The following is a 13367-nucleotide window of genomic DNA, read 5'->3' as shown; positions in this document are numbered from 1 at the left end:
CCCACAAAAAAGAGAGAGCAGAACCTGTAGTACTAGGAAATTAAATTAATTGAAACATCTTTGTAAATGTCTTATTAGATTAGCCCTATTCATGAAAGATCAGATTTTCTAATAAAAATGCTGCCAAATTGAACCCAAATTAAATGCCCAAAACTAGGAGGCTGATAGCTTACTGAAAGTTCACTGTGGAGACTCACACTTTTATAGTCAATCAGAGTTCTGAGTGTTTTTTGAGGAATCTCCTTTTGGAGTTAGGCTCCTTTTTGGTTTTCCCAATATAGTACAAATTTGGACACAGGTTTTGGTATTGAAACCAGTAACATTAATAAAGTTTTAACTTACTGGGTGTCTCTGGAGAAAAAGCTAAGTGCACCTCAGGGAAGGGTTCATCCTGGGAGCTGGTGGGAAGGGCAGGAGTGTGGAAAGGTATTATGTTTCTTGAAACTACAAAAAGTTTGTCCAGAGTGATGGAATTTGATTACTTGATCGATTTTCCTTTGGCCTAGATAAACAATACTTCTAAGCACATTTTTAGAAATTAAATCATATCAATATCACACTACTGCCTGTAAGACACAATATTACATTTTGCATATCAGTGTGAAATACAGCTTCAAGCTCTTAGAAACAGCAGCAAATCATGCACCACCTTGAAAGAAAACCATCAGTGACACTGGAAGCTAACCTTCCATGCAAAGGATTGAACCATTAAGGAATGATTCCTTCCACTTGCAGACATGATAGCCACCCAGAGAAAAATGCCCGGGTCCTTCCTGTCTGCTGGGATCTTCCTGTGGTCAGGAAGAATGCTCCTACCTCAACCTTCTTTTTTACATGTATGGAAATCTTAAAGATCTAAACCTTTCCTCAGGTCTCCTTCTCAGGTGCCAAGTCTGCCTTGATGTATGGGATGTTGCAACTTCAAAGTTTGTCGTTGTTGTGGTGGTGGTGGTGATGTTTCGTTTGTTTTGGTTCTTTTGAGAGAGTGATCTTCTGGAGTTACCTTCAAAGTTCCTCAGGATTTTTCATCTCGTCTGAAGGACTCTTAACAGCAAATCTGAATAATAAAAGGGCATACAAAAGAGAGATTACTCCTAAAGGAAGCTTAAAAAAAAAAAAAAAACAGAACAAAGAGGGAAAGAAGAAACTTTCATTATAGACCATCAGGGCCCAAAGCCAAAGCCACTGCCCAGGTGGTCAGGAACAGAGGGGGAGGGCGGGGCCGGTTCACTCTATCTGTTTTCCTTCATTCAGGCCTCTGTTGCAAACGATGTGTCAGGGGGTGTACTATTGACTAATGAGCAGTTGCCACTGAATTTCCAATTCCATGGGAAACATTGCAAAGCAAACTAGGAATCACTTAGCATGTCATTGGTTGAGTAAAATAAATCTGCAAGTAATTTGAAGAGAAATTGAAATTAAAATAAGGACACATCTGATGATTTGTAAGGCTAGCATTTTTATACCTATAACATACAATTAAACAGGAAGCACCTTGGGTCAAATAGTTAAGGGCCATTTTCACTGGTTCTGTAGTAGTATCCTGCCACCTGTTGAAACATAAAATAATTACAACATGGCCAAATCCAAACTGTCTTTAGAAGGAAATGTATATAACAAATGTGAAAAAATCACTGATCTGTGACTGTGACCACAAATATTAAATGTTTCATTTGCAATCTCACAAAGGATTTTCCAGAGTGTGAAGGAGAGCTTAAGTTTTAATAGTTTGCTTAAAATAACACCCATTCATTCATTTTTAACCATAAAGGTAAGGACAGGCTTGTAGAAAATTAGGAAAATAGGGGAAAGTATAAAAAAGAATATGAAAATTCCCAGCCTACACTGAATGTAAAATTGAGGACAGTTGAGCTCCAAACATAAAATGCCAAAATAGCCTGGTGGTTTGTGAGCTCTGGAGTGAGTGATGGCTGATTCTCTGATGTGTGTTCTTCAGCTTTGACAGGCCCTGGCCTTGTTCGCATGGTGGCAGTTTGTACTGAATCCATCATAAGGCACCTGGACAGGCTGGAGGAAGTCACCAATATGTCGGGCTACGTTGACGTGTTGACCCTCATGCGGTGCATCATGCTGGACACCTCTAATGTGCTTTTCTTGGGGATTCCCTTGGACGGTACTGAACTTTTCACTCTTGTGATTTGACATTCTGCCCTTTGTGAAACAAGAGGATCAGCAGGCTAGCCAACTAAACATGTGCCTGTACATTTCTCTTGTTTACACATTTCTAAGTTTTCCTAAGGCAACCTCCCACCTAGTGTTTCTGTCTTGTTCACTTATAAGATATAACATTCCATAAAGGAGAGGCCAGCCTCTCTTTCTTTTGTATCTATCCTCATTGGTTTAAGAAATAAGATTCTACCCCAGTTAAAATTTAGCAGCTAACTTGGTCATTAATACATCTTACCACCAATAAAACAGGCATATTTAACCATTTCTCACTGTTCTTTTTGGCGTGATATAACACATATATGTGTATATATACATGATCACACACCCTCCCTCAAAGCTACCAAATAGGAAAACTTGATTCTGTTTAATGAAAATGGTTATGCTGCTGCTGCTGCTACTGCTGATGATGATAGAAATGACAATGACGGCTGCCATTAATTTACTATCTACTATGTGCCAAACAGTATGAAAGTTGCTTTACATGCATGTTTGCTATTTAATACTTCTAACATCCTTGAAAAGATATCTCACTTTCCTTACTATGTTACATAAGTGAATATTAAAACATCACAACCAAAAAGCAAACAATGAAATGATTGAATTGAATATGTAAATTCCATTCCACTATTGATATTATGTCCAGATTAATGGGATTTTTCCTGAACTAATTTACAGCAGTGTTCACTGAATCACATTTTCATTCAGTAAATACTTATTTTATGCTAGGCACTGTTCTAGGTCCTGGGGATACAGAAATAGAGGTTAACTTTTCACCTTCAAGGAGCTTACATTCCAGGGAGGATATGGACAATAAAACAAGTAAATATTGAATAATTTATTAGACAATAATAAATGCCTTGAAGTAAAAACAAAGCAGGGTAAGAGGACAGAGAGCAAAGCAGGGGCAGTGGGGGTGGGCATGGCTGTTGTAGAGCTGGTGATCAGGAAAGACCTCGAAGGAGAGGACATTTGAACACAGCCTGAATGAAGTAAGGCCACAAGCCATGTGCAGATCAGGAGGAAGAATGTTCCAGGCAGAGCAACAATGCATGAATTTCAGCATTTGCCCAAACCAGCTGAGCTCTACCACTCACAGCCTGGTTTGTCACATTTGAGCAGGTAGACAAGCTATAAGCTGTTTCTCCTCCCCAGCTCCCATGATCTCATCTCTTCTGCTCTAACTGGTCCTTATTAGAGCTGTAGAAACTTCATCTGATTGCCATTTGGATGGGAGCCTTTATTCACTCTGAAAAATTCTAGTCACACCCTCTTGCTTGGTCCCCTTCCATCCTGCTCTGCATACATCACAGCCCTGCTCCTTGGTTCTCCCGAGCCTCGATTGTTAGGAAGGATTATATAAAGAGAACTGTAAATCTCTCTGTTAATCCATGAGTACAGAATGTGATGCCAGAAAATCTGCATAACGCATAGGGAGATGTTTATTTCCCTTTATACTGGGTACTCGTTAAACTCTCAACCTGCCTTTGGGACCCAGTGCAACAAAGAAGAAGAACATCACCCTGAGATCATATAGAACTGGGCTCCAGGCTAAGGCTCTTCCTGCCACACTGGTTGTATGGTGTTGGTCAAGTCTCATTTTCTACGAATTGCAGTTGCTTCAACCTGCAAAATGATAAAACTACCTCTCCTGGTAATATAATAAGAATTAAATTGATGATAGTTGAAAAGTGTTCAGTTTGTCTAGTGGTACTCATGTGACTAATTTGTTCACCGACGATGAAACCTTGCTCAGTTTAGAACCCCAGACTGGAAGAAGAATCTGTAGGGAGTATGCTCTGCTCAGAGTGCTCTTCTTAGGCTCACATTCTTCTCAATGGCTTTATTTTTGTTTTTGTTTTCCAGAAAGTGCCATCGTGGGTAAAATCCAGGGTTATTTTGATGCATGGCAGGCTCTCCTTCTCAAACCAAACATCTTCTTTAAGATTTCTTGGCTATACAAAAAGTATGAAAAGTCTGTGTAAGTAACACAAGTTTGGAAGATTTATGAGCGCAATAAGAAAAGGCTTTTTTTTTTTTTTTTTTTTTTTCCATTGTGTCTTTGCTCATGTTGGCCTCTTTGGTAAGTTTTACACTCTCCAGAGTGCATGGGGATCTTTGATTAAGTTGCCAATTAAAAACTAATAGTGCTTTGGATGCTTCTAGCTAGATCAGAGAGCAAAAGAAACCATTGGCCAAGTAGCTTCTCAGCCAGGGTGCTGAGTGTGTGGTCTGAGAGCTCATCTCTGGAAAGGACACTGCAGTATGTTTTGAGTTGAACAGAAAGGTCAGTTAATCCTATCATTAATATCTGTGAGAATTCTATTCATATCTGGAAAAATGGAAACAGAACCAATTTGTAGTTGTATTGCTTCTGAATGAATTTAACATAATTCATAACAAAGAATTGATCATAGTCCCCAAAGAATTATTTCATAATGGATATAATGAACTTTAATAAAGTATGTGATGTTTTTTAATTATGTATGTTTTGTTTTGGAGGCCCTGAAACTGTCATTAAATTGCATTGTTTTACTCATAAAGTAGTCCAATAGAAAACTGGACAAATACCCCAAAGCTTACAGACTAATCATGAGTTTTTAGAGTGCAGGCCTCCAGCCGCCAAACACTGCCTCCTTTGACCACCAGTGGGAAGTCCATGGGATCCAGAGGCAGAAAGTCCCAGTTTGCATCTTCCTCTACCGTTTACAACTAAATGACATTGGAAGTTTTTTAAAGTAAAATAAACACCTCTAGAGTGGTAGTATAGTTTAATGAGATGATGTATGTAGAGCAATTAGCCTTAAGCATCGCCTACAGTGGGCATTAAATATGTTAGTTTCCCTTTCCCTGTATTTCTATCTTCTTCAAGCATCCTTAACCATCTTAAGTTCTTCAATTCTAAAATTTCCCAGACTTTTTGAAGACCCAATTTTATCCTTTCTGTGGATTTTGAAATTCAATAATATTAGTTTCTAAGGAGGAACATAACTAGATGTTGCTTTGCATGATCTCACGTGGTTGATGAGTATTAGGTAAATGATTTGGACAGGTGGTTTTTTATACATTTCCTTTTGTTTCCACAGAGGTTACTGTGGCTTTAATTAATCTGATAAAGGATTTATCTTTTCACTGTGATCAGACTTGGTGGTGGTGGTATTCTGAAGAGTCTCTTTTTATACTTTTGGGTCATTAGTTTAGCCTTGGTATTGGCCTTTCTGCCCATAGAACATAGCAGGAAACTGTATATCAGTTTCCCTCCTGAGTATATAGAAAGGAGCTCAGCAGCATTTCCTCTGTATATCACAGTTGCCAATGATTAGTGCACCAGTTTATAACTCCTATGTCCTACAGTAATACAGACCTAGAGAAATCTTTTGATCTCTTCCACCTAACGCTTAAAATAATGTCAGTACTTTTTGAAAATACATTTATGGGAAGATACATGGATACCTACCCCCAACCTCTATTCAATTTTATATTTTTGTTTCTTTTTATTCCAAATATCATAGCAGTATTGTTTTCTTTTTTTTTGTCCCAATTTTTATTCATTCTTTGCCTTTGAATGACAACTCTTTTTTTTTCAATTCCAGAGATATTTGCATTTTGAGTATTTTTTTATTAAAAATCATAAATTTACATAGGACAATGTTGTTTGATTCATTCTGTTATTTTTTCCCTTCCCCCCACCCCCCACCCCTCTTTTCCCTCTCTATAGTCCTTCCTTCCTCCATTCTTACCACCCTCCTTATCCCTAACCCTAAACCTAACCCTAACCCTAACCCTAACCCCTCCTACCCCCCATTATATGTCCTTATCCGCTTATCAGCGAGATCATTCGTCCTTTAGTTTTTTGAGATTGGCTTATCTCACTTAGCATGATGTTCTCCAATTTCATCCACTTGCCTGCAAATGCCATAATTTTATCATTCTTCGTGGCAGAGTAATATGCCATTGTATATATATGCCACAGTTTCTTTATCCATTCAGCAACTGAAGGGCATCTAGGTTGGTTCCACAATCTGTCTATGGTGAATTGAGCAGCAATGAAGATTGATGTGGCTGTATCTCTGTAGTATGCTGATTTTAAGTCCTTTGGGTATAGGCCAAGGAGTGGGATAGCTGGGTCAAATGGTGGTTCCATTCCAAGCTTTCTGAGGAATCTCCATACTGCTTTCCAGAGTGGCTGCACTAATTTGCAACCCCACCAGCAATATATGAGTGTACCTTTTTCCCCACATCCTCGCCAACACCTTTTGTTGCTTGTGTTCTTGATAATCACCATTCTAATTGGGGTGAGATGGAATCTTAGGGTAGTTTTCATTTGCATTTCTCTTATTACTAGAGATGTTGAACATTTTTTCATTTATCTGTTGATTGCTTGTACATCTTCTTCTGTGAAGTGTCGGTTCATTTCCTTAGCCCATTTGTTGATTGGGTTATTTGTATTCTTGGTGTAGAGTTTTTTGAGTTCTTTATATTTTCTGGAAATTAGCGCTCTATCTGAAGTATGAGTGGCAAAGATATTCTCCCACTCTGTAGGCTCTCTCTTCACATTACTGATAGTTTCCTTTGCTGAGAGAAAGCTTTTTAGTTTGAATCTATCCCAGTTGTTGATTTTTGCTTTTATTTCTTGTGCTATGGGAGTCCTGTTAAGGAAGTCTGATCCTAAGCCAACAAGTTGAAGGTTTGGACCTACTTTTTCTTCTATAAGATGCAGGGTCTCTGGTCTGATTCCGAGGTCCTTGATTCATTTTGAGTTGAGTTTTGTGCAGGGTGAGAGATAGGGGTTTAGTTTCATTCTGTTGCATATGGTTTTCCAGTTTTCCCAGTACCATTTGTTGAAGAGACTATCTTTTCTCCATTGCATATTTTTGGCACCTTTGTCTAGTATGAGAAAATTGTATTTATTTGGGTTTGTGTCCATGTCCTCTATTCTGTACCATTGATCTACCTTTCTATTTTGGTACCAATACCATGCCGTTTTTGTTACTATTGCTTTGTAATAGAGTTGAAGGTCTGGTATTGCGATACCCCCTGCTTCGCTCTTTCTACTGAGGATTGCTTTAGCTATTCTGGGTTTCTTATTCTTCCAGTTGAATCTCATAATTGCTTGCTCTATTTCTGTAAGGTACGTCATTGGGATTTTAATTGGAACTGCATTGAATCTGTATAGCACTTTTGGTAGTATGGCCATTTTGACAATATTAATTCTTCCTATCCAAGAACATGGAAGATCTTTCCATCTTCTAAGGTGTTCTTTAATTTCTTTCTTTAGTGTTGTATAGTTCTCATTGTAGAGGTCTTTCACCTCTTTTATGAGATTGATTCCCAAGTATTTTATTTTTTTCGAGGCTATTGTGAATGGGGTAGTTTTCCTAATTGATCTTTCTGAAGATTCATCACTTATGTATAAAAATGTGTTGGATTTATGAGCATTGATCTTGTAACCTGCTACTTTACTGAATTCACTTATGAGTTCTAAGAGTTTTCTGGTGGAATTTCCAGGTTCCTCTAAATATATAATCATGTCATCAGCGAACAGGGATAGTTTGAGTTCTTCTTTTCCAATTCATATTCCTTTAATTTCTTTGGTTTGTCTAATTGCTCTGGCTAGAGTCTCAAGAACAATGTTGAATAGAAGTGGTGAAAGAGGGCATCCCTGCCTTGTTCCAGTTTTTAGGGGGAATGCTTTCAGGTTTTCACCATTTAGAATGATATTGGCCATGGGCTTAGCGTAGATGGCCTTTACAATGTTAAGGAATGTTCCCACTACCCCAATTTTTTCTAGTGTTTTGAGCATGAAGTGGTGCTGTATTTTATTGAATGCTTTTTCTGCATCTATTGAAATAATCATGTGATTCTTAACTTTTAGTCTGTTGATATTGTGAATGACATTTATTGATTTCCAAATGTTGAACCAAACTTGCTTCCCTGGGATAAAACCCACTTGATCGTGATGCACTATCTTTTTAATATATTTTTGTATGCGATTTGCTAAAATTTTGTTGAGAATTTTTGTATCAATGTTCATTAAGGATATTGGTCTGAAATTTTCTTTCCTCAATGTGTCTTTGTCTGGTTTAGGTATCAGTGTGATATTGGCTTCATAGAATGAGTTTGGGAGGGTTCCCTCCTCTTCTATTTTATGGAATACTTTGAGAAGTATTGGAATGAGCTCTTCTTTAAAGGTTTTTTAGAACTCGGCTGAGAACCCATCTGGTCCCGGACTTTTCTTTGTTGGTAGGCTTTTGATGACCTCTTCTATTTTATTGCTTGAAATTGGTTTATTTAAGTTGTGTATGTCCTCCTTGTTCAGTTTAGGTAATTCATATGTCTCTAGAAACTTGTCGACGTCTTCAAGGTTTTCTGTTTTGTTGGAGTATAGATTTTCAAAATAGCTTCTAATTATGTTTTGTATTTCATTCGTGTCTGTTGTGATATATCCTTGTTCATTCCGAATTTTAGTAATTTGAGTTTTCTCCCTCTTTCTTTTTGTTAGTGTGGCTAAGGGTTTATCAATTTTGTTTATTTTTTCAAAGAGCCAACTATTTATTTTGTTAATTTTTCTGATTGTTGCTTTTGTTTCAATTTCATTGATTTCGTCTCTGATTTTAACTATTTCCTGTCTTCTACTACTTTTGGTGTTGGTCTGCTCTTCTTTTTCTCGGGCTTTGAGCTGTAGTGTTAGGTCGTTTATTTGTTGATTTCTACTTCTTTTGTTGAATGCGCCCCATGAAATAAATCTTCCTCTAAGTACTGCTTTCATAGTGTCCCAGAGGTTTTGATATGATGTGTCTTTGTTCTCATTTACTTCTAAGAATTTTTTAATTTCCCTCCTGATGTCTTCTGTTATCCATTCATCATATAATATTGTATTATTTAATCTCCAAGTATTGGAGAAGTTTCTGTTTTTTATTCTGTCATTTATTTCTAATTTCAATCCATTATGATCTGATAGAGTACAAGGTAGTATCTCTATCTTCTTGTATTTGCTAACAGTAGCTTTGTGGCATAAAACATGGTCTATTTTAGAGAAGGATCCATGTGCTGCTGAGAAGAAAGTGTATTCGTTCTTTGTTGGATAGTATATTCTATATAAGTCAGTTAAGTCTAAATTGTTGATTGTGTTATTGAGATCTATGGTTTCTTTGTTCAATTTTTGTTTGGACGATCTATCCAGCGGTGAGAGAGGTGTGTTAAAATCACCTAGTATTATTGTGTTGTGGTCTATTTGATTTCTGGAATTGAGAAGGATTTGTTTGAAGTACATGGATGAGCCAATGTTCGGGGCATAGATATTTATGATTGTTATGTCTTGCTGATTTATGCTTCCCTTAAGCAGTATGTAATGTCCTTCTTTATCCCTTCTGACTAGTTTTGGCTTGAAGTCCACATTATCTGAAATGAGGATGGATACTCCAGCTTTTTTGCTGTGTCCGTGTGCATGGTATGTTTTTTCCCATCCTTTCACCTTTAGTCTATGGGTATCTCTTTCTATGAGATGAGTCTCTTGTAGGCAGTATATTGTTAGATTTTTCTTTTTAATCTAATCTGCCAGTCTATGTCTTTTGATTGATGAGTTCAGGCCATTAACATTCAGGGTTATTATTGTGATATGATTTGTATTCCTAGTCATTTGACTCACTTTTGTTTTTTGACATGATTTGGTTTCTCCTTTATTTGGCTATTCCTTTAGGCTAGTTCCTCCCGTTGCTGATTTGTGTCATTGTTTTTCATCTCTTCCTCATAGAATATTTTGCTAAAAATGTTCTGTAATGCTGGCTTTCTTTTTGTAAATTCCTTTAGCTTTTTTTTTTTTTATCATGGAAGGATCTTACTTCATCGTCAAATCTGAAAGTAAGTTTTGCTGGGTATAAGATTCTTGGTTGGCATCCGTTTTCTTTCAGGGCTTAGTAAATGTTGTTCCAGGCCCTTCTAGCTTTTAGGGTCTGGATTGAAAAATCTGCTGATATTCTTATTGGTTTCCCCCTGAAAGTAATTTTATTCTTTTCTCTCGTGGCCTTTAAAATTCTGTCTTTATTTTGTATGTTAGGTATTTTCATAATAATGTGCCTTGGTGTGGGTCTGTTGTAATTTTGTATATTTGGAGTCCTATAAGCCTCTTGTACTTGGTTTTCCATTTCATTCTTCAGATTTGGGAAATTTTCTGATATTATTTCATTGAATAGATTGTTCATTCCTTTGGTTTGTTTCTCTAAGCCCTCCTCAATCCCAATAATTCTTATATTTGGCCTTTTCATGATATCCCATAATTCTTGTAGATTCTGTTCATGATTTCTTACCATCTTTTCTGTTTGGTCAACTTTGTTTTCAAGATTAAATATTTTGTCTTCAATGTCTGAGGTTCTGTCTTCCAGGTGTTCTATCCTATTGGTTATGCTTTCTATGGAGCTTTTAACTTGGTTTATTGTTTCCTTCATTTCAAGGATTTCTGTTTGTTTTTATTTTTTTCAGTATCTCTAACTCTTTATTGAAATGATCTCTTGCTTCCCGTATTTGCTCTTTTAACTGTTGATTGGTGCGATCATTCAATGCCTGCATTTGCTCTTTCATCTCCTCCTTCAATGCCTGCATTTGCTCTTTCATCTCCTCGTTTGCTTCCCTGATTGTTTTGATTATGTACATTCTGAACTCCCTTTCTGACATTTCTTCTGCTGTGCTGTCATTGGGTTTTATTGATATAGTATCTAGGTTTGTTTTGGACATTTTCTTCCCTTGTTTTCTCATATTGGTCATATGTCAGTGGGACTCTGTGCTATTGCAGATTTCCTCTATTGGCTTATAGTGTCCCTATAGATTTCCAGTGTATCACCCCCCGGCCTTCAGTAGCCTGAAGTCTTGGAGTAACTTGATAATGCAGTGCTTCTGAAGAAAGCTGCCCCTAGCCCGCTACTGGTTCCAGGGAGAAAGACCTGGAGAGGTCTCTGGCTGCCCTGCCCTGGTCCCAGAGGCTGCTTGCGGGTTGGAGGTCTCCGCTGGCTTGGGGACTTGTGGCTGGCTCTGCGTAGAAAGGCTCTCACTGGGCAGTCTGTTCCGAGAAGCTAGCTTGAAAGGCACTTCCCACCAGAGGGAGCCGGGCTGCTTGGGGAAGTCCCTGGCTGCCCCTGTCCTGGTCTCTGAAGCAACCTGCAGGTGGGCCAGAGCTCGCTCAGGGACTTGGAGCTGGTTGTGTGCAGAAAGGCTCTCACTGGGGGGCCTGCTCCGAGAAGCTGGAGAATCTGGCCCTGTGGGAGGAGCCCACCGCCAGAGTGCTCAGGGCTGCCTGGGGGAGACTCTAGCTGCCCTGCCCTACTCTAATAAGCTCCCTGAATCCGGGCCTGCCGCCCGAGCTGAGCTTCACCAGGTGGGGGAGACTCACCCCATGGTTCTATTTTAGTCCGAGTCTCTCAATGCCTCCCCTTCTTGTATCCTGGGTTCTGGAGTGACTGGAGATGCAGTCACCCTCTAGTCCGCCATGTTGTATCACCCCCCACAGTATTGTTTTCTACATTTTGTTTTGGCAGATGTAAAACTTTCCAGCCCCATAATACCTGGAATAGGTGTTTATAGTTCAGGCTGGTAGCCTAGTCCTCAAAAATGTGTTCAGAATTCCAAACAACTGATTCACAGGTACATTCTTATAATATATGCTTATAAGTCAGAGATTTCCTTGTCCCTGAAAGCTGTCATTGAACTCAATTCTCATAGTTCTGAAGGGCACACAAATGCAGATGCATACATTTATGCAGTTATTAGGGCCAACTTTTAACTTGAATAGGAAAAATCCCAATTTGTATTCACAGGCCATTGATGCAAAATTTGGAATTCTGGCTCAGGGAGAAAGTATATGCTCAGTAGTGACTGCAGTTCCACGAAAGAACTATTTATGAATTCAGAAGTTAGGATCATCCAAACACCTTCCAGACAATTTTAGGACTAGTACTCCAGTAAAAATGCTACCAACATTCTAAGCCTACTTGAAAGGAATCAACATAGCTCACCAATTAAATGAATGCCTGTCTACCTTATGTAGAAGATGCTCATCCAATATTTGCTGAATGAATGGATGGGTGGATGAATGAATGTGAATACATCTTTGGTAGTTTTCTAGAGAGGGGTGTGTGTGTGTGTGTGTGTGTGTGTGTGTGTGTGTGTGTACATTCAGAGATACACAATTCGTGCATCCTCATTTAGAGTCACACAATTACTATCCTGGCCTAAAGAGTATCTCTTAACGTATTTAAATATCTTATGATGTCAAAAAAACTTTTTAAAATGAGGGATATTGATCGAAGATTCTACTCTTACTTGATGAACTATCCTAAGAATAGTGGCTATTTATTTGTGACCATATCAATAAGAATTTGAAATAAAGATACGTACATTTAATGTAATATAGCGTATTGTTCCCTAGGCTGAGGGAACAATATGCTTACACATGAACACATACATGTAAGTGCTAAGACAGGAATGGAATGTAGACCTCAAGGTGACCTTATTGTTCATCTAGTCTGGTCCTTTCACTTTAAAGAAAACATAAGGCTCAGAGATGTAAAGTAGGTTACATAGAAAGTGAACAACCTGGGCTAGAACCTCACCCTTTTGTCCAAGTAGCTCTCCCTTTACCACAATGTCAAAATGCATACACATATTTATGCTGCTACTTGTTCCTAGGGCTTATGGTGTGGCAGAAGCCACAGGTATGAGAATAAATATCAAGAATAACACCCACCTAAGTTTACTATCTAGAATAGGAATCTCAAACTCAATAGTCTTTAGGGCCTGGCAAATAAAACTGGGCTGTGTGCCTATGAGAAGGCAGGAAATGAAAGTGCCTATGACAAACTGAAAAGTACTTGCCACCACCAAAGACATTCATGGGCTTTACTTTAATCACTGCCTACCAAATCAGAAGTTGCAAAATGTGGTTGAGTGCAGCCTTTGGTATCAGTGTGTAACCCTTAACTAAAAAGTCACAGATTTTTAATTTTACTACCTGTATCTAGAAATCTTAGTTAAATCTGGTGCCTTAACATAAAGTATAAAAATGTGTGATTTAGGAATATTAGTGAATAAATAAAATATGTTTATTTATTCATGAGCACCAATGGTTTCAGTGGAAGCAGAGCATTTTATTTAAACACACAGCAAATCAATGTTTTTCTAGAGGCTTAAAT

At 38.1% G+C, this 13367-nt stretch overlaps 1 protein-coding gene across 1 annotated transcript in view; it reads left to right on the top strand.

Annotated features, from left to right (window-relative positions):
* The window catches only part of CYP19A1 (cytochrome P450 family 19 subfamily A member 1), a gene marked incomplete at its 5' end in the record, with an annotated part of 42198 nt that overhangs the window by 23608 nt on the left and 5223 nt on the right, over positions 1–13367 (top strand). The window contains 2 exons of the mRNA XM_079126499.1: positions 1958–2134; positions 4054–4168. Of these exons, the coding sequence (XP_078982625.1) occupies positions 1958–2134; positions 4054–4168 (292 nt within the window). The remainder of the gene's footprint in view (positions 1–1957; positions 2135–4053; positions 4169–13367) is intronic.

Source organism: Sciurus vulgaris, assembly GCF_902686455.1.
Source record: "Sciurus vulgaris genome assembly, chromosome: 2".
Lineage (NCBI taxonomy): Eukaryota > Metazoa > Chordata > Mammalia > Rodentia > Sciuridae > Sciurus > Sciurus vulgaris.
This window is presented reverse-complemented; position numbering and strand designations above follow the sequence as displayed.